This window comes from Heliangelus exortis, chromosome 2 (genome assembly GCF_036169615.1).
Source record: "Heliangelus exortis chromosome 2, bHelExo1.hap1, whole genome shotgun sequence".
NCBI classification, from domain to species: Eukaryota; Metazoa; Chordata; class Aves; order Apodiformes; family Trochilidae; genus Heliangelus; species Heliangelus exortis.
In genome coordinates, this window is record NC_092423.1 from 17164562 (window position 1) to 17188578 (window position 24017).

Consider the following 24017-nt stretch of genomic DNA (forward strand, 5'->3'; position numbering starts at 1 on the left):
TGCAGAGGAACCCTGAGAACTTTTTGAGCCAGCGAAATCCTTGTGTAATGGGGCAAGGTGCAAGAACTTACACCTGAGGTGGAATAACCCTGTGCATTTGTATGTGCCGGGATGTGACTATGTGAATAGCTGTCCTGCTGAAAAGGAGCTGGTATGCTGGTAGATGTCCTGCTCATGAGCCAGCAACACAAAGCCATCAGAATAAATGAACACCATGGAAGGGTTGCATTGAGAAGAGTGTGGCTGGTGGATAAAGGGCAGTGATTATCATCTGCTGTGAAGTGATGCAGCTTCATGTGCGTGTCCATCTTTTTTGTCCCCCCTGCCTTTTTCAAGAGTCATTTAGGGAAACTGAAGATAGCCCAGCAGAGAGGGACACTGAGATGAAGTATGCAGCCTACAAGGAGGGGTTAAAGAATTTGTACTTGTTTAGTCTGACAAAGAGGAAGCAAAGCAGTGACTTCATGGTAGCCTACAGACACTTAAGTCTGGCTCTGTCATCTTTGCAGTTAGTCTTTCTCTTGGTAGTGACAGTGTAATGTTGAACAGTTAGCCACAAGTTGAAGCTCAGCCAGCTAGTACATGGTTGGGAAAATTCTTTTTACTTCGGAAGGTGGTGGAGCACTGGAACAGGTTACCCTTTGTTGTGACTTTTCTCATTGTTACATTTCCATGGCTGGATATATCCTTGGTTGGGAGACAATTACAAAGTCAGGGGAGAAACTGCTGCTCCCTGTCTACAAATCCCTGTAATCTCCATTTCCATACAAACTTTCCTTATTGCACATTTGAGTGTGTGAAGAGACCAAGTGTTTTTGAAGGAACTAGCCCATCATCCAGTGTTGTATACATTAGAAAGATAGTGTCTTCTCTTGGTTCTCTTGGATTGCACTGGCTTGTCAGCAGATGCAAATATTCCAAATATGCTGAAAAAACTTGCACTTTTTGTTTAGATTAACCTTGCCATGGGTGACATTCCCCCTCCTACAAAAGCGCTGACAGTTATCTCTTTGGCCTTTGCATCACATCCTGCTCTTCCTGTACTTTCTGTGATAGAGGCCAAGGCTCCAAGAAATTCTTCTGTGCTTGCTCTGTTTTTCTGCTTGCTTATGAAAATAGTTGTTAACTTTGTGCATATCAGCTTCTACATGATACACAGAAGTTGCTCAGAATCTGCTATGATGTGCAAGGGTTGCCTTGTCAGCTGTTTTGTTGAGAAATTCCCTTCATGACTACAAATGGGATACACATAGGACCTGTCTGTAAAGCCTGTACAGTACAGTTCAGCTGATGCAGTCAAAAAAGCCCAACATATGACCAACAAAGAAAAAAAAAATCAAAACAAACCAAATGAAGCCCCATGATAGTTATGTACACCTATGAGAGAGCAACCACAAGCCCTTTTGTGATGTGGAAGGGCAGTTGCTTTGATGGTGAATAAGAAAATAAGCCAGAAACTTCTGTTTCCTGTCATTCTTTAGTCTAGAAGGCCGAGTCTGAATGCATAGTTTTCTGTGTTTTAGACCATGAAAACCTTTCTGCTGAAAGAATCTTTGGCTGTAAGCTCTTGATACCTCATTAAGTACTAAATTAAGAGGCCTGATGCAGTGTCTTGTTTTCTGAAGTCAAAGCCAAAAAATCCTAGGACTGTGAACATTAGTCTGAAAGGGGGTTTTGATGATTTTGTACAATCTTTCCTTTTTAATGAAAACCCCTCTTACAAGCAAGATATACCACATTTGTGAAATGCATGACTAACCTGTTGTAAAGTCACATACTGGACTTTTTCAAGGAGTCTTTTTTTTTTTTTTTTTTTTTTTTTTTTTTTTTTTCAGATGCATCTGGTTAGATTGTTGCCTAAAATTTTTTCTTCTATTTGAAGTCTTGGTTAAACCAGCTGGCTTCATATGTAAATAGCTTCTGTTTTACATCAAACTAGGGTTTTCTTTCTGTTGATGTTTTCGTGGCATAAGGGCAAAGCAAAAGGGAAAAATGTATGTATGAGGTGCTGATTACAATGTCTAAATATGTCTATTACCAGCTACCAAAGCATTACATTGGTTGCTATATCTGTGCCATCCAGTGCAGCTATTTGGGACGTTGGTTTTCATGGTAGCTGGGTGGTGTTATGTAGTGTTATGCTTGAGTTGACTGTATTTGGGGAAAAAAGGAGGGGAAAAGCAAGTACAGTAATCTTGCTGTGGAGCAGATGTCTCGGTTGCACTGCCTCACTGAGGGCACCCTTCATAATCTGCCACTCTACACATGAACATATATTGCTGGGTCCAGAATTCAGAAGGGAATTGCTTATTGTTTTCTAATATCTGGTTTTACTGGGAGGCATGAAAATGCGTGGTTAATGTTGACCTACAGATAGAAAACCAAGTAATGGTTCAGGTGAGCATTTTGTTACACCAGCAGTAATATTTTGCCACTCTTAAAACTGCTGCCAGTCTGACTTTGTACCAGCAGCCTTTTGGGACCCATTGATACCTGTAACACATCTTGTAAGAGCCTTCTTGCAGGTTACATATATGTAGCAAGCAAACTCTTTTATTAGTTCATGGGGGGTATGTGAATGACTTGTCCCAGCTTTAGAAGAGCTCCTGGTAACTTCTGTTGTTTTATTGTAACTTTGAAAAAATGTGTGTGAAAGGTGAAAATTCATCCAGCTGTGTTAATCTCATTGAGTGCTTGTAGCTGCTGTCCCCTGGCAGGTATCCCTTCCCCAACATCACCTGGGGCAGTATGATCTCTGCATCACTGGGGCAGCTACAGGGCACAAAGTAAAAAGTTTCCCTTCACTGTTTTAGGAAAAAAAATCTGTGTGAAATTGTATTAATTCATTGTAATTTGTTAAATACCTAAATAGAAACAAGTTACCATTAATATTATTTTTTCAAAACTATTTATTCCACTGGCAAATATTGTTGATTTGTAACTGACCCTGCTGCTAGTGCCATGTTTGGTTAAAAGGTGTACTGTGTGTAGAAGTAATCACCCTAAGTATGTCTGCCCCTTCCTCAGTTTCAAAAATAGATTAAAGCTGTCATTTTCCATTTTAATGTTCATTCCTGGTTCTTGCAAATCATTATGTAATAATTTTACCTAATATTGAGGCTAAATACATTTTTGTACCCATAAGTACTACATGACTGTAGGATTGCAGATCTTATAGCTATTTAGAAGATTCTCAAAGAAGAGGCAAAATGTGACCTTTTTCTCAATGTACCCTTGTATGACTGCTAGTATGTGGTGGCTTTGTAGCTTCACTTGTTCATTCCTAAAAACACTTGCTTTTCTCATAACGTGAGGGGATGGTTATTTACAATGGGTCCATCAGTACAGTTCAGTGTGGTGTCACATGGGGACTGAAGCATAGCTTGCTGTTTCTTTAATTGGCTTCTCTGTTCCTTGCATGCAAGAGAAAACTCTTGTCAACCTGATCTTGTCATGCTATCTCAAATTCCTCTATGTGGGAAAACCAGGAGCAACCAGGATGTGATTGGAAGCTATCGGGCTTCTGTACAAAGTGAGAACAAGTAGAAAGGGAACCTTAGAGCTAAGAGGGGTCATGATGGTAATAATAAAACATATCATTGCTTCAAGAAAGGTCAGCAGGGCCATCTTTTGAAAATACAGGAACAATAAAATATAATGAAAATAATGATTAAAGGGCTTGATTTCATTGTAGGAAATTCTGCTTTCTTGTTGAACTCTGTCTTACAGGAATGTTTTTTCTTCTTCTTAAGTTATACTTTTGAACTGTGTTCAAAATGGGACTATATAAGGTTGCAGGATAAGCCTCCACAAATCAACCTTTATCTGACTGGAAAGGGGATAAATGTCATCTTTAGGAAGCTGATCCTTCTTTGTCTGCTTATAGGATTTTTTTTACGTGTGTTGTTAAGTATTGGACAAGATGCAGAAATGGCCAGATGTAGTACAGGGCTAAGAGATGAGTTGTACTGTGGATAAGACTTGTCTTTTACACTAGGCTGAAAAAGGCATTACTGTAGTTTTTCAACGGTGTATGTAATTTTGCTGATACACAAAATGTATGGTAAGTTAATAAAATGACAGCTCATGTAGGCTAGAAAATTGTTTATTACTCTTAACTAGAAGAAATTCAAGTACTATGTAAACTTAGCTTGAAATGATGCTGTTGATCTGCATGTGTGTCCTAGCAGATGAAACATGGCATTTGAGAGTGAATGAACAGTAGAAATATTGTATTATTGAGTGCTCCACTCAGGCACTTCTCATCTGCTAAGCTGAAAAGTGAGACACTGAACAATCTCAGAGTGAGAGACTCAGAACAATCTCCATTTGGGAGGTGTAACTTGTAAGGCATACCAGAAATATGCCATCTTCATGTAATTATGGGTCATTAAGTTGAAAAGAGAAGTCCAATCAAATGGCCACTGTGTTTAGTGCTATCCTGGCATCTGGATACTAAAACTTGAAAGGAGAAAACTTCATGGTGTGTTCATGGTATTTTGGTCAAAATACTGTGCTTTCCCTTAGTACAGGCTGTGGCATGCTAACAAATAATAATAAAAAAAAAACTTCAGGAAGTGGGGGATGGTTTCCATAAGCTCTTCCTGTGAGAAATTCAAGTTAAATCACTTGGGACTTTCCTGCTTTGAGCATTCCTCCTGCAGTGCATGCCTCTCAGCTGGCAGATAAAATATCAAACTTCAGTCACAGTTAGCTTGCTTCTTACTTCTAGACCTGCAGACTGGGGAGCAAAAGAAGCTTAATGAGACCACAACTCCAAGTTATTTGCATCTTATTTTCAACTCAGCATCTTTATGAAGCTAAGCTACATTAAATGTGTATACAGTCCTTCAGTCAATGCAGAAACTCTGGCTGAAATACTCAGAATATATGTGTCTAACACTTTTATTATTTTGGAAATGATTTAGTAACGTTTTTAAAGACTGTTTTCCATCTGAAACATTTGCCTGATATAAGAAGATTTAAAGCATGCTGCTGGTAGTAGATACTGACAGGTCACCTAGTTTGGTATTTTTTAAAAGCATAATCTAATCAGTAGGAAGAGAAGAAAGAAACATGGTGTATTTCCAAATGGATTTTTAGGAGGCAAACAATTATGTGACTAAAGCAGATATCCTGGTAAGAGCAGATTGTAAGCTTTTCCTGCATACTCTTCCCCTCCTGACCATTTGCCATGGTGGTAGTTCAGACAACAACTGTACATTTGTTTTCATTAGCTATATACTTCTGGGAGTAAACACTGACTATATTGCTGGGTGGATATACACAAACTAAATCCAAAAAGTACATTGACCTCACTTAGGAAAACTAGACCTTACTAATGCAGTGGGGAGAAGGCAGGCCACAGATGCACAGAATTTTACACAGATGTGGTTTTGTAGCCCATTAAAGTCCTAATACACCCCTTTATCTCTTTGGGAAATATTTTACTCCTCACCAACACCTTCCTCCCTGATTAAGGTAACTGTAGCAGTCTGTTGATCTCAGTCACTTACCCATGCAGTTAGGTTTCTTGCAGAAATTCAGTAACTCTTCATCTGATGTCAGTGGCCAGGCATGCACAAGTATGTGGTGCTTGTTGCTGTGAAGCTCTAAGGCCTTCTCTTGAAATGCTGCAGTGCAGATCAGGGGCTTGTAACCCACTTCGGTTTTTGGAGTACCTTTACCAGGGCACTAGTGTACCTTCCTCAGCTTTAAACATTCCAGTGGCCAGTAACACGTCTGACTTTTGCCTGAAGCAACACTAAGAGATGGTCAGTCTTGTTTTTCCTGCCTTTCTCTTGTTCCAGACAGTGTTTTGTTCTCTGCCTCTCCCTTACCCTAAACTGGGAGATCAATTATCCTGGAGACAAGGTCTTGAAAACTGCAGACTTCTGGCTGCTTCTTTTGATGGAGTTCTTTCTGTGCATCATCCCCAGTGGCAGACACTCCTCCCCAAGAGTTTGTAGTTAGGTTTAATCATTACACTAATAACTGTATAGTGGAAATGTCTAATTTCTGAACACATAGGCTGACTAATGAGCTTACTGTAGCAGTAGTGGGATGATGCATTCAGTGGGGAGGGACACAGCAGTGTCCTCCTCTCTGCCTGCACACATGCACACAGGAATTCTCTTCAGGTCTTGCTACTGAGTACGTTCATCTACCAGTCTGTGGTCCTGGAGGAGGCATTGACTGGTGATATGGTTTCTTCTTGGGCCAACGTCCTCTGCCTATTAGTCTGGAAAAATTTAGGTTGGAGAATGTTGTGACTCAGTATAGGCTAAGTGCTGCTAGCACTGTTGAGACCATGTGGATGTTTCCAGCAGATATAATTGCAGTTTTTCAGCTGTGGCCAGGAGTAGGAGGCTAAGGGAAATGTATTTACAGAAACATTGAGCAACTTCCTGTTCCAGTTGTGTGTGGAAGATAAAATGGCAATGGAGAATGGAGCAGCCTTAGCAGTTCCATCTCTGCCCTCTGTCTTCCTCCCCAGCCAATTGAACTGGTAAATGTCATAGATGCTTGTGATTTGGTTGTCTGTCTTCTGCTTTTACTTAATATATACCAAATTTCAAGAAGTTTGTATCACTCAGTCCAAAGTAGTAACACAATGTTAGAAAACATGTGAGAGAATTTTTGTTAACTCTCCTTTTTTGCTAGAATATCTTGATAGGCTTCCATGTGCAGTGCTGTGGAAACTGGGATTTCAGTAGAAGTTTCAGCTGAGTGAAGTTTGTTATGCTTTTGAGCTTTTCCTCTGTTGATGTACCTTCAGAAGGGACAGCTTGTTACTGGAGGGGGTTTGAGAAAGGGGAGACTGGGCCAGACTTGATCTGACTTGTTCTAGCTCTGTCTTTTAAAACAAATGTGAGGAGCTTGTCAGTTGTTTTGATGTTAAAGTGACATGGAAGAGCTTTTTGCTGCAGTAATGTGCTGGAGGTAGTATGGGTAGCAAGTTAACTGGAGAATGGAAAAAGTACACTGAAAACTTAGGTAGGATTTATAGTGGGTAAAGTTTGCTGCTGGCATCTTATTTCACTGGTAAGACTAATCAACAAAGGGGGGCAAGAGGAAAAAAATGGATGTTGGTTACCCTCCCATTGGAGTAGAACTTCACAGTATTGCAAGGGAGTTGCTCACCATAGTGACTTGCTTGCTTTCTACAAAATTTTGTGGGGGGTGGGAGTGGGAATAAAAAAATCCAGAACTTCAGCAGATCTCTTATGGAGAAAATGCAGTCTTGAGCATTTAGGAAATGAAGAGAAAAAGAAACTTCATGTGTGGTAAGCTGTGTTTGTGGCACTAAGCCAAAAGGGTGTGTGATGTAGCTAATACAACCTTTAGTGAGGCAATGGCTGTTCAAATAATACTCATGAATTCCTCTCAGTGTAGTGCTGAGCCATCTGAAAACCAGCAGATTTCCCACTGTTGTCAAATGAGATGATCAAAGACATTTAGAAATAACATTGTCCCTTCGATGGTGTATCAAAATTATGTTGGCAGGTGTCTAAAAGATAGTGACATTTCCACCTGTACTGTCACCACTTTATGTCTTAGGCAAACAGTCTGTCCCAAGACTATCAATCTTAAGACACCCCTATGCTGTGAATTCATGCAGAGAAGAGGGGTTGCTTGAGAGAGGAATTTTTGTTTGTGTCTGTGTAGTTTTTGCTTGTGTTTTTTGTTGAGCTTGGATTGCTCGTTTGTTTGCTTGGGTTGGCTGGTTTTTTCTTTAAGAAAAGTATGAGACTAAAAATTAGTTCAGAAAACTTTCAAGTTTGTATATGTATGTTTTATGTGGGACTTCCTTATTCTGTAGTGTAAAGGTTATTTTGAGATATGCAGTAAACCTGCTTGCCCAACAATGTAACATAACCTGTCTAACTGGAATTTTTTTGCTACTAGAGGTGATCAGCTGTATCACTGAAGAGGTGACAAGTTAAAGTGAAGGCCCCCCATAATTTATTTTTTTGTTATTGTTGTTCAAGCACAAGCATTTTGGCTTCTTGTTTTTCCAGTTCATCAGCTACTTACCTCAAACAAACTTTCAGAAAGTTCAAACTTGTTCTGTTGAGTTTATTTTGTTATAGGCTTTTTTTAGATGGTTTCATTTTCAGCCACCTGCAGTGCTCTTTGCAATTGCACATGTTCATCTCCTATGAAGTTGCTTTTTTTGGCACACAAAATGCTTTTCATTTGACATACAATTTTGCTCTACTCCCATGGTGGTTCTTCAGTGAGTACAAACTACTGAAGAAGCCTTTTAATTTTTCCTTTCTGTCCTTGTGCATTCCTTCAGTCAAGTTTATATTTAGATTTGTATTTTTTTGTTTAATTCTAGACAAGTGCATTGCTTCCAGTAAAGAAAAGAGGGACTCATTCAGCCACTTGAAAATGCTGAAACTCTCATTTGGGAGCTTGCATAAGCATTTTTTTTTTTTTTTTTTTTTTTTTTTCAATGAGCCTATCAATATGCTATATCTTGAGAAATACTCGGCAAAAAAACTCTTGGAATTACTAAGATCTGATTTCAGGTACTAAAATACACTTACATAACAATTGAGATTTTGACCTTGCATAATCAAAAGCATTTATCTGCTTTTTGTGCTTTTTAAGAATGAATACAAACCTAACATGTTATGACTGCACATCCCAACTGTTGTTCTGTCAAAACCAGTCAGTAGGTTTGTACATTTGAAGCACTTTTCTTTTGAAGTGTCTTCACTTTTAAATACTATTTTTAATAAGCAGATATTTTGCATTTTTATCTTGTTTCAAATATTATTAATAAGTTTTTGGTTCCATTTAGATAGGTTTTCCTCCTGGAAATTTATATTAGCAATGTGATTAGGGTTAGTTACTGAAATGTTTGTTCAGTTCACTGTGTAGAACAGCTGTAGCTCATTAGAAGAGAAGGGATGTACCTTGGTAGTTCCCTTATCAGAATCCTGTCTTGGTGAAGGGAAAATGAGTGCAGAGAGAGGACTGAATAAGAGAACTGTCCTTTAGAAAGGTGTTTGGCATACAGCATGAAACTCAGGAGGACAGTTAGCAGTGATTAACTTGACAAGCATTGTGGTTTTGGACTGTTTCAGAGCTGGGTCTGTCCTTCCTGTGCTGTGGTGGGTGTGAAGTGGTGGTGTGTGGTGCTCAGCCACATAGGAAATTCCAGCAAACACTGGAAAGTGCATTCTAGAGTGACTGGGGACTTTGTGTTAGAGCAGGGGATAACACTTTAGAAGCTGCTTCTCTCTTCTCCACTCCTGGCTTTTGATACTGAAAAGCCACAGACTTTAGGAGATGGGTAGAAGATAATTGTAAATAATCTCTGCTTCTCTGTGTCCTCCTGCAGAGATCTGCATTAGTGATGCTTTTTCCCTGATTGTTTATGATAGTCAGACTCTTGAAAAGGGAATTGAACTAGCAGCTGTACTTGAAAGGCCAAAAAAAGGTATCTTGAATGCAAAAATATATGTTGTACTCCCTGTGAGCATATATCAGAGGTCATTGGAAAGCCTTTTTTTTTTTTTTTTTTTTTTTTTTTTTTTTTTTTTTTTCCCTTAGATGGGTAACAATCTCAATGCACTTCACGTTGAAGTGTGTGTATGTTTAGTTTGCTCATATTGGTAAAGTCAGCAGCAGGGCTTGCCAAAGCACAGGAAGTATGATCTGTAGCTCAATTTGGCATTTTCGCTAGCAATTAGAACCATCAGTGGGAGCTGTTTTACAGAGAAATCTTGGGTATCTGTGTTGCTTTGTGTCACTGTGCTCAGAGCAGAGCTGTGGCAGCATTGCCCACTCCTGGGTGCCCACCTGTGCTCTGTGTCTGTTCATGAGGCTGCTGTGGGTGGGCAGCTCCAAGAAGATTGCCCAGGCAGCCGAGTGACTTGCTTGGCATAGCACAGGAAGTCTGGCAGAGACAGGAATAGAGCTTCAATCTGCTGTTTTCCAGGCTCTTGCTTCTAGCCACAGACCCATCCCACCTCTTCACTCGACTGATGTCCTGGCAGACAGCCGCCTCCTGCGTGCAGGGCCAGCTGCTTCTGCACCAGTGTCTGACCTCCATACTCCAGATGTTTGAAGTTCCATTTCCCCTGTGCTTATGTGAACTTTTGCAAAGTGCTTCTGGCATTTCACCAATGCAATGGGGAGGAGGGAGGACTGTTGTCTTAACTATTTTCTTTCCATAATAAGAAGGCCTCTGAAGAGCTGCTAAAAATCTTCCCCTCTGTGGGTTTTAAACTCCATTTGCCTTCTGTTGCCATCTGCTAGTCTTCCTTCCCACATCACTTTCCCTGTTCCAAAGATACTCCAGCAGACCTCCCTTCCTTATACTCTCTGTTGATACCATCTTTCTTTCAGGTGGGGGCCGGGGAGTGAGGTTGTGATGGTCTCTCCATAGATACCCCTCATCTGTAGAGCCTAATTCTGCCAGGTGGCATTTTACAGGTTAGACTTACTGGTTTCCTTCAGGTGTCCCATTTTACATTCTTAATATCTTGCATATATGTGCTCCAAAGTAGCCATTAGAGAATAATGCAAGGAGCTTCTTTCCTTCTGTCCTGTCTGAAGGATGTGTATATATCCTTCCTAGCAGTCCTTCCATTTCCACTTGGCACAAGGAAAGAAACATCAGGCATGAACTCAGGTCTGGCTCTTGGATGAGTGCTCTGGTTTCTTTGCTCTGATTCTTGTCTTAGAATGTCATGCATCTGCTCCTGGCCACGCTGGTCTGTCCTTGCCCCGTGTCCTCTTTCTGCATGTCCCCTTTCTGCTCAGTTTCTAGAGTATGTGACTAGATTTGCCAATAGAGTACTCTGAAAAGCATATAGATAAATAATCCTTCAGCTGAACAGACCTCTCTTCCCTCTCCTTTTCAGTGCTTTTGTACAGATGTATGGGCCACTACACAGATTGTGTTTTGGAAATCAGGGTCTACGAGTCCAATTCTCACTAAATCTTAGTTTCCTGTTGGAAGAAAGGCTTCCAGTTTCATAACAGCAAGAGAGCTAAAGGAGAGGTGCTTTGCCTGTGGCCAGAAAGCTCTAAGCCTGTTTTTCTAGCTCTTGTTTTCAGCTTCTTGATTTTTAATGAGGCTTACCAAGGCCTTCACTCTTTCCCTCCCCCCACCATGAAGGTTTTTTTGTGGTTTTTTTGTTTTTTGGTTTGTTTTGTGTGTGTGTTAATATGTTAACACTTGCAGGCACATGTTCTGTTGGTCAGAAATCAAATTGGAGCTAGGTATGCCTTGCATGAAAGCTGGTACAGCTTAAGAAACAATTCTGGAGCAGGATAGGCTATGAAGTATGTGCATTATTGTTTTACATTCTTTTGAATTTTAAAACCATACAGCAAGCCTGGGTAAATGGTACACTTCCCTCCCTGATACCCTCCCCCTCCCAACTATCTTGGTGTCCCAGGAAAAATATTGATGTAAAGGTAGAAAATATATTAAAACATTTGGTCAAATCTGGTCTGCCTTATGCAAATGGTGATTGCTAGGAGAATCTGAGAAAATCTGCTAGTGCATATACAGAGAAGATTTAATTTTTTAAATCAAAGGCTAGCTCCATAGGATTAAACTGGCATATAATCTGCATTCAGATATAATTGAAGAAATCCACTGATAAACTGTCAAAAAAATCCCACAACCACCATTTTTCAACCCTTGTCAATGTTGGAGGATATTATTAAAATGCTTTGTTAGCATTGTGCTTTTATAAACATATTAAAAACATATATTATGTAGATAAATAAACTAAAAACTTGTGCATTTACATATATGTTAGCTCTGGAAATAGGACCTAACACTTCATGTGTTTATTTTTCTTTGTTCTTTGTAGCGCCTTTCCTCCTCTGATGATGGCGAATGTTTTTTATGTAGATTGTGCAAGTGCTACTGTATAGGTGTTAAGGACCTTAGTTCATGATGTTAATCTGTAAAAGCTCTTGATTGTGAACCCTCTTTGAAGGAAAAAGAAGGTGACATATCGGATTACATGAGACATGGTTTATCTGGCTCCTGTAGCCTTTTACCTTAAGAGACCTGGATTTACCAGGACTTCAGCTGATGAAGCTTTCTGGAGAGCCTGTCCTACTATTTTAACTTGTCTGTATGCTGGAGGAAATGTGTGAGAAACTTCTCTCTATAAACATAAAAGAAAACATTGCTGGATTTGCATCTCTGGAAATAAAACTCTTAAATGTATTTCAGTTGCCTCCTACGTTGTCAGCACCACATTTGAAGCAAACACACAAGGTGAAACTTAAATGTCAAAATGCTTCGGAGGTGACAGGAGACCTGTCTTTCATGGTGGAGCCATGAAAATATCTTGCCAGAAGTCATGGCAGGATATTCTGAGGATTTTCAGATGCCATTAGGCACTGGTGTTCACGCAGCTGACTTTAAGCATTAGTGAAAATTGAAGTGGAGGATTATATATGTGAAACAATAAAACCTTGAAATCCTTATATTCTTAAAACAATTTGTGGAAGTGAAAAAAACCCACAACTAAAAATAAACAAAACCAAAAAACACCACTCCTCAAGTAACTGTGGATTGACTGATAAATTTACAGTACTTCAGCCCAAGGAGCTATTAAAGATATCTTAAATTCATCTCATGAGGCCAGGGCAGGGTGGAGTGGTCAGGACAACCTTCCCCCTTTTTACTGTGAAAGATAACCTGTATAAAGCTTCCAGTCAAAGCTAATTAGGGACTTGAATTTCACACAACTGATGACTAGCAGGGCATAATAAAAGGTTGCATAATTCTTCTACCTTAGAGACAGGATTGGCACCACCAGTCACTGATAACAGGACAGTACTTCTGTCAAAGTTTCGTGTATTTTATATTTCTCTTGAGATGATGGTTAAACAAACTCCATGTCTGTCCTGAAGAACTTGGAAGAGTTAGATGTCCATCAAGCTGTCTGGTTTGATCTATAGCCAAGTTGGTGCAGACACAGCTGGGGCATTCAACCTATTTATGGTCAATGGAATTTTAAGTTGCAGTTCCCTTTGCCAGCAGAGCATACCTTGGAGAAGATTCCCATGAGATAAATAAGTGTGAACATGGCAGTAAAGAGTGAGCTGTGTCAATTGCTCTGTGCTGCCTGTATCACCAAGGCTTGCTTAGCACTTAGAGTCTCCTGGTCAAGAGTTAGAAATAATTTATTTTATTTCTGTAGAAAAATTCTTGAGTTTCTTGAACACTCTCAGACAATATATAAACTTCATCAAGAGTCAATGAAAAATATAATTTATAACATTGTGTAGATGTCTGATTGAACATGATGTCTTAAAAAGCCCAAAGTATTCATACTTTCTGATGTGTCTTGAAACCATAATTGATCTTTTCTATGGAATATTCCTCTTGCAGTGTAAATATGTTCACATTTCTCCATGTTGATATATTAAATTGTCTTTTAATTTCCTTCACGAAATAACAGCATAAAATGTTGCTCTCCCTGAAGAAGTTAGTTGTCTAGCTGAGCTCATTATAGCTGGAGATTTTATTGTCCTTTTCATAGGCCAGACTTACTTCTTGCAAGTAGCCTGTATAATCTGCTTTGTCCAGGATCTCTTCAGTGCTATTATTCAAATAACCATAACTCATTAATTTTAAAAGTCTTCAGTAATATGCCTTTATGGAAGCAGCAGTGGTATAAATCTGTATTTCTAAAACAGTACAGGTTCACGTACTTAGTTTCCTCAGATATTTTTTTCACTTCAGGAAGTGTATTGTGTAAACTATATAGAAAGACAATGAAATCTGCAGTTTTGCAGAATGATGGTAAGGGCTAATATTACAGCTGGGTCTAGGAACAAATTGAAAAGAGTGAGGGTTTGGTTTTTTGCTTTATTAACGCATGCTGAAAGCACCCTAGTGCATGTTTCATAAGTTATGTTTCCTTTTGTTAACTCCACGGTTTATGGTCTTGGGTGTGTGAGCTTGTAGTACTTAAGAGAAAATGTGCATTTATTAGAAAATGTTTGGGTTTCTTCTACTATTTGTAACATTTAGCTACATGTATTTTATTGCTATGAATAAATAAACTGAAACTGTGGCTCATTTTTATAGGTTGTAGAGCAGGTAACTACCCATCATATTCAAACATTAAACAAGTAAGCTTGGAATCCATACAGTTGTCCCAGGGGTCAAAGAGGGAATCTAAACTTCTTTCTCTGCACCTCTCACTGTCCCACGTATTGCCACGTATTGACTAGATGCAGTCTGAAACCTGTGTCTTTCCCTATATTTTGTGTAATCAGGCACAGTTTCTGCTGAAAGGAGCTACCATTTTTGACAGATCTGGCCTGACTTAGTATGTCAAATGTAGTGCCCAAAGTGACTTGTCTTTGACTTAGAAACAAGGTTCTTTTTCCCTTATGCTTCTCTTTTTTTACACTGCCAGTAGTGCCCTTTGGTTAAGGGTGACACAGAGTGAATAAAATACTGTTTTCTTTATTAACTTACTTTACCAAAATGGTGTCTTTAGCATAGAATCATCTCAACTTTGAAGGGATTCGTAAAGATCATAGAGTCCAACCCCCTGCTCTTTGCAGGAGTACATGTGACTAAAAGTGTCATCCAGTTTGGTGCCCTGACCACTTCCCTGAGGAGCCTGTTCCAGTGAGTGACCACCCCTTCAGTGACAAACCTGTTCCTCATGTCTAGTCTGAGCTTCCCCTTATGCAGCTTCACTCCATTTTCTTGTGTCCTGTTGCTGGTCACCTGGAAGTGGAGATCAGCTTCTCCCCCTTTGCTGCCCTCCTCGAGGAAGGTGTAGACTGCGATGAGGGCACCCACCCCTCAGCCTTCTCCAAGCTGAGCAAACCTGAAGCGGAGTGTTCCAGCACACTTCTAGTGTATGAGTTAATTTAACACAAGACTAAAGGTTATTTGTTTGGTGTGGTTTTAGTGGAGCAAGTTGTCTTGTCCTTCAGGGCAGCTAGAAGTTGGCAGGGCCTCGTTAGCTGAGTTGATTCAACAGTGTTTTATTTTTTTTTTTTTCCCATCCTGCTCTTCACCAGCTGTGCATGCATTTAGGGAGAGGATCTGTGGCTGTGTATCTGTCTCATAAACTTTCTGTGTGTCTGTTTCATAAACTTGAGTTGCAGTGGTTCAGAATTTAAAAAGCTTGAAGTTGTTCTATGTTTTTAAATATCCCTATATACAAGCTTTATTAAAATATTTAGATATCCTCAAATTATCTTCACCAAGTGTTCTGCAGTCTCTGTTTCTTACAAAGTGTTTGATCTGGGATTGCACACTGTAGCACATGTGTGGAGTGGTATCTGCAATAGATCCAAATAAAAAAAAGAACTATTTGCTTTATCACTGCTGTGCTGCGCTTGGCCTTGAGACTACTTCTGAGGGAGCAGACAGTTAAATTTTAACTCTGCATCCGGCTGATCAACTATGTTAGATTGGATTTTTTTGTTTTGTTTTTCCCATATGATTTAAAGCAGACAGATAGTGGGGGCAGCTAATCATTAACAGCTTCTTCAGCCTCCCAAGTAAAAGTTTGATTCAGGGATTAGCTGGCATGGTCCCTAGCACCCAGTTATAATGGCAAAGGGGCTTGTTTGGTGTTCCCAAAGGAAGCATGTGCTTTTGGAAGGTCTGTCTTCCTCTTTTCCAAATCAGTTCAGTGCTTAACTTTTTCCAGTTGCATTATGTTATCTCAAAGTGAGAATCTTATCCCTATTTCCCAAATTTTGATTTATGCCATGTATTTGTTTCAGCATAGGCCAAGCATATTTGAACCTGCTCTGTTTGCTGGTGATTATCAACCTGTGTTCAACCAAGCTAGTTTGCCATACTTTGCTGCTCTCCATCTTTTATGTTTTTAAGTAGATTTTGTGCATAAATTAACAGGACAGATAAACATTAGTAAGCTTTTGATCATACTGGAACAGTCACTCATAGCTACAGGTGCCATAGCTACAGCTTTGAGTATGATCTAGTTTGGCTGTTACCTGGTATATGTATCTTGCCTGTCTTGGGGATTAACTGTTGTCTGACTGGATAGATATGCTGTCCTGCTAAAAATTGCTTGTGCTTAGGGTTTTTCCTCTTTCAGAAGTGAAAAATATTGCCTACCACTAAACAGTAAGTTTTCACATCAACAACAAGCAAATAGATATTAAAAAACCCCAAAACTATTAACAGCTGTTACGTGCTTTGTATTGCATAATGATCACGTAACAATAGCATGCAGGATTTAGAAATCTAGAGAAAGTAATTTCTTCTTGAGGCAAGATGCTGTCTAGTAGCTGCTGGGCAGCACATTGCTTTGAGCAAAGTGTATGCTGGGAGCCTCTGCTTTGCATAGGGCCTTGCTCTTCCAGTGTGTGCCAGTTGTGGTAAGAGTTGCAGTCTCATTTGCTTTGAATTAGTAAATTAGTCTCTTACAAAGGCATATGTGGATGCCTTTCAAGATTTACATATGTGCCCTAAGTTGCTGACCCTGCACTTTGCTTGGTTTATGTACTCTGAAATCCACGGAAACACTTTACAAATCACTTTGCTATATTTAGTTTTTTATAAGCTCTCTGATAGAATTAATATATGCTCTTTTCCCGTTCCAAGTTACTCTTTTCTGTTAACAAGAGTTTGTTGCAAAATTACCTAAGTTATTTTCCAAAGCATTTGTTCCTGGAAAATCTTATCCTCAGCTCTAGTAATTTATGGAATTTTCATTGTTCGTTGCAGGGAGGAAGTCAGTCTTCATGGGCTGTCTGCTAGGAGAAGATACATCTCTTTGTACAGTGAAGGGCTTTGTTTTATTTTACTTATTTTTTCACATCAATATTAAGAAAGCTCTTAGTAAAAAGATGCATTTTTGTCCATCTGCTGAACAAAAATTGAATTTATTAACAAAAGATACTGCTCATGAGGATGAAGTAGAAGAATAGATTTATTTCAAGGGGCATAGTAGTATTTTTAAGTACCTTCTTTTAAGACATTGTAGTATGGACCTTAAATTGATATTCTCCTCAGCCTCCTATATTGCTGTGTTGTTTAGATTACTCAAAATAAAGTTTTTTTTCAGTTATGCAGTGCTTATGTGTTACAAAATATGAAGAGCTGTGTATTATTAAAGCATTCTGTAAGATCATTTGAGACCTGCTATTACCATTGAGCAAAAGGGCTCATGTAGTACAGATTGGAAGAGAGATGATCTTGGAACATGTAGCACAGCACTCAGATAATGTTTTTGGATCTCTCTGTAAGCAAACTAAAAGGCAGAACTAATGTGTATCTTAGTTTCTAAAAGGAAAAGAACAAATGGTAGCTGGAGTTGAAGAAATACATTCAGTCTTTTTCTTAAGTCTTTGCTCTGCCATCTGTGAAATTGGCTTCCAGAGCAAATGTGGGTGCAGTGTCTGATACCTGTAGTAGTAAATGCTTGATGTATAGGACTCTTTCCTTTGGAAAGGTGCTTTTTATTCCTGACTATGGGATTTTTCTGACCATGAGTAGAGCAATAAAGTTTGCTCTGAAGTTTTATTGATATATTGAATTCACTTATCACAAATGAGCTACTGCAGACAATACATACTTAATGTCTTGCATTGCTCTGAAAAATCACGACTCTTAATAGAAATAGTATTCTTTGTGTTTCCAAAGTAAAAGAACTTCTGCAATGTTAACAAGTTGTCTGTTACTTAGCTTTAAGATGTGAAAGCAAGCTTGCTTGGTATCACTGCCTTTAAGGTACTTCTTGTGTTTCCACTTTTAATCTGCAATGCCATGTATCAAAACTGTGTAGGAGGATTTAGTTTCTTTCTGTACTCAAGGGAATTTTAGATCAATTGAGCATATGCACCAGTTACTGAAAAAAAACAGTTTAATTGAAGGCATTTCATGGTTAACTTTGAACACTGAATTCTGTCTTTCCTAGAAGCAGTCATTTCCTGGATGCTTAACTTGCTTTTTTCATTTTGCCTAATATAGAAGTAGAGTGAAATACAAACTGATTTTGTGCTATATTTTTGGCTCTGCTTCACTAACCAAATCTTGCATATCACAATATCCATTTTAGTTTATGCACTTTCTAGAGATGTACCCAAAGGTGTACTGTTGGACAAGGATTTTTCTCTCTTTCTGAACCTTGACTCTTTGTTCTGTGGCAGTCTTTCTAGGAGGAATTCATGCTTAGAGATGTAGAATTATTTCCTTCAGTGGAAAAAGTGGTGGATTGATAGATATTCTTCATAGTCACTTAGAGTTTTTTTTGTCAGATACCATCTCCTGCAGTGAGAACCTAAGGTTCTAGTAGGTACTTAAAGCAGTAAAATCAGTCCCTGAATCTTCAAATAAGCTTCCTGGAGATGGAACTTCCTGTGGCATCTGATGTTTGATTTGTACTTGTTCTCCCCAAGCTAGGGTTTAAGTGGTGGTTATATTGCATAAAGAAGCATGTGTCTGTCCTGTGAAGCTTAATTTGATCCTTCACAGGCTGCTGGTCTGACCTTTCGTTGCCTGTTTAGGTATTTCCTAATAAAATGATGGAGCAGCATATCTTATACATGCATTTTTAAGGTTCTGTTTTATTGTTTTAGTAAAACTGACATAAACGGTATGACAAACTAACCTCAGTGCTGAAATTAGTCCTTCTCTATGCAGACTTTGACTCTGATATGCACTGATGGCTTTGCTGAAAGAAATTACTGCACAGACTTTGCAAGCTTAGTCCCCTTCTGGGACTGCAGGCAAATTGCTAAGCTTCTCTGTCCTGGTTTCCTGGCTGTGAAGTTGGAGTAATTTATTGCTAGTGGCAGTCATAAGAACACTGAGAGTTAATCTTCAAGGACTGTATCTGCATAGTGTCTTTAGTGTTCAAAACAATAACGTATAATTGTAATTTTATTATTAATATTGGTTATTTCATTAAAATATCAGTTTCAAACAATGTCCATGTAGGTTAAATCCCTTTTGTCAATAAACCGGTGTCCTTCCTGCAGTGTTAAATCTGTTCAGATTCTTTGTCTAATAGTGAAGTCTAAAAGCGTGGGTAGCTCTGTAAAGAAAACAGCAAATGCCTAAAGAAACCCATATTTTCTTGTTTTTAATCTAGACTGTGGACATCCATAAAGAAAAGGTTGCTCGCAGAGAGATTGGCATTTTGACAACCAATAAGAACACATCAAGAACTCACAAAATTATAGCACCAGCGAACATGGAGCGTCCTGTAAGGTATATTCGAAAACCTATAGACTACACAGTGCTGGATGATGTTGGCCATGGTGTAAAGGTAAGAATGCCTGAACACATGAGGTTCCCAAATACCAGACCAGGAAATAGGGTTGGTGCAGAATGTTACTGACATTAAAATGTTTTAAAATATGTAGTTCCTTTATGGTAGGAAGGTTATGGGTTTGATATGCTCCCAGATACAACCAATTTAGTAACAGAATGTGTTGTTTTACAGTGAGGGGTTTCTGAGCAATGTTTGCCTCAACCTTGTGACTGTCAGTTGTAATCACGGTGTCTGGAAATAATGGCTTATGATCTTAGGCTAATGACTTGTTAAAAGGCATGATTAACTTTTAAAATTATCACTCCTTCCTTCTCAGGAAGTTGTCTTTGCCACTCGTTTTATTCCTGTTGTTACTGAGAAAAATTAAGTAATCTCTTTTGGGGAAACTGGCTGGTGGGGTGGGTTGTTCTTTGTTGGGTTTTTTTGGATGGTAATCCAGGAGAAAAAGGGTAAGCTAGTTGGAACTGAAATCTCAGTGGCATTTGATGTCTCGCTTCCATTAGTGCCTCATTTCCCTTTTTTCTGAATAAAAACCTTCATAATTTAATGTCCATGTCCCTTGAAATTGTCATAGTTGAAGTGTATTAATGTAACATCTTTTGCTCCCTGGATGTCTTTATAAAAAATAGCTTCGTATTCCCCTAGAGCAGGCATTCCAGGTATATTCAGTTCATAACAGTCCTCCTTTGAATGGCATTAAAAAGCTTTTATTCAGCACCCATGTATCTTCTAAAGCTTAATGTGCCCTGGCCAGTCAGTTGTGCTGTATCAGCTCATCATGTGCACTTTGAATTGCTGAGCTCTTGAGGAACAAATCTTTTAGAATTACCTAACACAAGAGTTTTAAAGTACCTTCTGCTTCCTAGTTTCCTTCTGAATGTCCAGAGGAGTCTAATTCTAACATCTTAGTAGCTCTATACCATGACATCTCTAGGTTATGACTGGTTACTTTGGATTATGTGAATTTTTGTTTTGTTTTCAGCTAAACCTGTAGTAAACCTCTAATGCTTAGAGCTGTTTTACACTAATAATTTAAACCAGACTAGATGAAGCACAGTCCTGTGTAGATGCATGTAAAAACATGCCCTGAATTGCTCTAAAATAGAAACACTAGGCACAGAAATTGTTACTTTTTCAGTACAGTCTCTGCATTCAAGAGAGAGCTCTATGAATAGAGAATACAGGAATCCACAAATTCGATGTCAGGATGTTGGTTTCTGCATTTAAGTGCTCCAGGGATCAAGTGCTGTGGAAGACTTGTATAATAATTTCTGTTCATCTCTGAAGTTGATGCTTTGCTGAAGTGCTCGTGTTGTGCAGGCTCAGTACAGGTTGCTTGATCTGTAACCACTGAAGTTACTAAGGTGTAGCAGTTATATTTTCCAATATCACTAATTGCTTTTAGGAATACTGGTGTCTGCTTTTATTAATGAGACCCTATTTGCTCAGAGGGTGGAGATGAGGTGCTGTTGACCTATATTTAGCTCTTATGAAACATTTTTAGTAAAAGTTTTTTGACTGTTACTGATCTAATTCTGTATTAGAAACTTGGTCTGTTCAGAGGTAAAATAGCTTCCAGGAAATAATCAAATTAGCAACATTACAAGTCAGCTACAAATTATATTTTGCAATTGTTTCTTTATTGAGTGGTTGCCCTAAGTCTGTTTCATGTCTGTGGAAGGCATGAAACAGTAGAAAATTTTATGTTAGTATTTTCTATGTAGACTTGTTACACAAATGAGAGAATCTTGTTGGCCAGGCCCTCAAGTATGTAGTTCAAGATGGCTGCCAAGCATTTGATACCTTCACCAGTGTTGATATTTACTGGACACAAAATTGAGTACAGTGGGCTGAGGTAGTGATAAACTAATTACATGTGCTTAGTGTGGCACTGATCATAGCACTGAAGGAAGTAGCTTGCTTTGTCTGCAAACTCGATGTAGCTAATGCTTTTATAAGAAAATCAAACTGAAACAACTTGAGAAACTAGATCAGGTCCTGTTGGAAGAGAGCACAAATAACAGATGATGTTTAGAATCTTGGGTTGCCTCTTGGACATACAGATTAGGAGAAGTATACAATAAACTGAATTACAAACTCCTGTCTTGTCACAGAGAGGTGATCTTAGAAAATGCTCCAGACCCTTTTAAGACTTATTTTCTTGACCCAAGATTTCACCCCAAGTTGGACAGCAGCATGTTTGATAAGGCCTTGGGAACCATGTTCTTCTAGAGGAAATGAAGTTTGAGTTGTGCCTAGGGCAACTATTTGACTAACTTGCAGGTCTTTGTCATCTGCTGTGGCAACTGCCAATAAAATACAATACAACATATAATTGACACTTAAGTATTAAGTAAAAATAATGAAACACTGAGATCTGTAGATGACAGGTTGCTGCTATTAATTGGGTTATCTGTGTTTGTTTCCAGAAAGGAAAAATAGAAGGAAGAGAAAGCAAAACAAAACAAAACAAAAAACCCTGGCTGCATTGTAACCTGTTTCTGCTTTAATTAATTTAATGAAATTCTGATCCTTGGAAAAGTATAATTAAAATATGCAGTATATTTTAAGAGATAAACCTGAATTGTTTTCTATAAAAAGTGTAAATAAAAAAACTGTCTCACAGAATTAAAAAAAAATATTTAAAAATAGATTGGGTAATCCTCACAGTAAATACTGTCTTCCCCTATTCATCTGCTATCTAAGCAATTGCAGAAACACCTTCTTTTGTACTCACAGTTCATTTTGTTTGTGTGTCACTCTAATGTTTCTTAGGGCTGTGTGGAGGGCATGAAAAAGCAGATGCCTATGCACAGGGCATACAGAAGGGCTCTATATGCCCCCCCCTCTGTCTCATGTACATGCAGTAATTTTTGTTGAGCTGGTGATGAAGGGGAGGGCAATTAGTGGTGGTATGGAGCAGGTTTCTTCCCTGATGGGAGACACCTTTCTTGGAAGTCAGTGCAGGTTTCATCCTCCTGCAGCTTCTTGGCAGAAAAGCTTTTGTAGAGCATCCTAGGATTGCAGAGCTTCTTTTTCCTTCAACCTCAAAGCTCATCCCCAAGTTGCCACAGCTGCTCCTCTCTATGCCCCCACTCTCTGCAGGGGCAGATGAAATCTCCAAAATGAGTGAAGTTACTGGGTTTTTTTAATCTAAGTACCTATGAAGCCAAGGTTAGCATCAGTCAAAATTTGGAGGGCTTTTAAAATTGGTGTGCTAGTGAGAGGGCTTTTAAAATTGGTGTGCTAGTGAGAAGGCTTTCTCTTGCAACAAATATTATGTGTGGATGGCTCCAAGAAACACACAGGCAAGCATTTTTGCCGGTCTGTTAAGCTGTGGCTCAGCTGTCACCCTCTGGGGATAGGGGAATGTAGCTGAAGTCATTCTTGATAAATAAGAGTAACTGTCAAGATGTGAGAGACTACCTTCCTGTGTACAGCTTGGTTTAAAATTATTAGGCAGAGGCTACTTTAACATTTCCTTCCTTCTCTTCCCCTTCTTTTGTGAAAGGAAAAAAAAAAAAATAGTGTGCCAGCAAATAAATAGGTCAAATACAATTACTCATACAGAAAATCCTCAGTTTAAGAGGGGGGGGAGAAGGAGGAGGAAGCTTGGAAGCTGCTTTAAAAGCTGTGAAGTTGGCCTTTGAATTTATTATAATCTTTCTTTTTTAATAGGAGGCAAGTGGAATTGCAGCAATTAGTAAAATGGCAGCTAAGTGGGAAATTGAAATGATGCCTTATGGTAAAGGCAGATAAAATGTTGAATACATGCTAAATTGAAATGCCTAATGGCTGTAATTGGTTTGAGTTTATTTTATGGAACTAATAGTTCTTTAAAAAAATACTTGAATTGTATATGAAGATTGATCACTTTTCAGCTTTGTTTCAGGAAGAAAATTTGGAATTTCATCACTGCAGAGCACTTGCATTTCAGTGCATTAAAATTGTTAGAAGCTTTCTTGCCCAGGAAGTTAAACAGGAGTTGAGCATTCAGAGATCTTTCTCCAGCAAATGGAAGCTGGAAGACTCCCCTAAAGTAGGGATTGAGTCAAAATTTAAAAAATGCTAAGGCTAGGACAGGAGCCTTGCACTCACCCTTGTTAGGCTTCCCAGCCTGCCCTGCTCACCTGCAGTCCTCATGCTGTGAGGTTCATCATCCTCCTTTCTATCATCATCTGTGTCAGTGCAGATGAGGTGCTGATGTGAGGGTGGAAGGCTACCTAATCATGCCTGCCTCCCCATTAGGATAAGACCTTTTATGTGATAGCCACTTGAGTATTAACTTTAAATAATTCACAGGAATAAAGCCAAAATGAGACGGGAAGCCTGAACCTGAGCCTCTGCTGCCTTTGTCCCTGTGTGAGTCTCTGTCAGACACTCACGCTTCAAAGGATGTCATGTTGCCAATTTCATTAATGTCACATCATCTCTCTGGGGTCATGGCCAAACAGTAAATATTGCTGTAGGGTAAAGAACTCTACTCTGGGGGAAAAAGTAACTCTGCCAACTGTAATGACTGTGTTGTGAGTGTTGACACTGTGCTTTTCATAAGGCACTTGCTACTGGAAGTTCAGAAGCATGCACAGTGTCATCTGATACAGTGTAGGTTTTGAGCATGTCTGGTTGCAGAGAAAACTCAGAACTATGAGGTCTCTTATTTTCTAATTTTGAAAAGAATTTTTGCATTAACTGTCGTTTATTGTAGCTAGGTTCAAAGTTACCAACTCAAAGAATAAAAAA

At 38.9% G+C, this 24017-nt stretch overlaps 1 protein-coding gene across 15 annotated transcripts in view; it reads left to right on the top strand.

The window, feature by feature from the left end:
* The window catches only part of ABI1 (abl interactor 1), a 75426-nt gene that overhangs the window by 27336 nt on the left and 24073 nt on the right, over nucleotides 1-24017 (top strand). For all 15 annotated transcript variants that reach the window (XM_071734976.1, XM_071734986.1, XM_071734987.1 and 12 more), the window contains exon 3: nucleotides 19092-19268. In XM_071734976.1, coding sequence (XP_071591077.1) covers nucleotides 19092-19268 — 177 coding nt within the window. The remainder of the gene's footprint in view (nucleotides 1-19091; nucleotides 19269-24017) is intronic.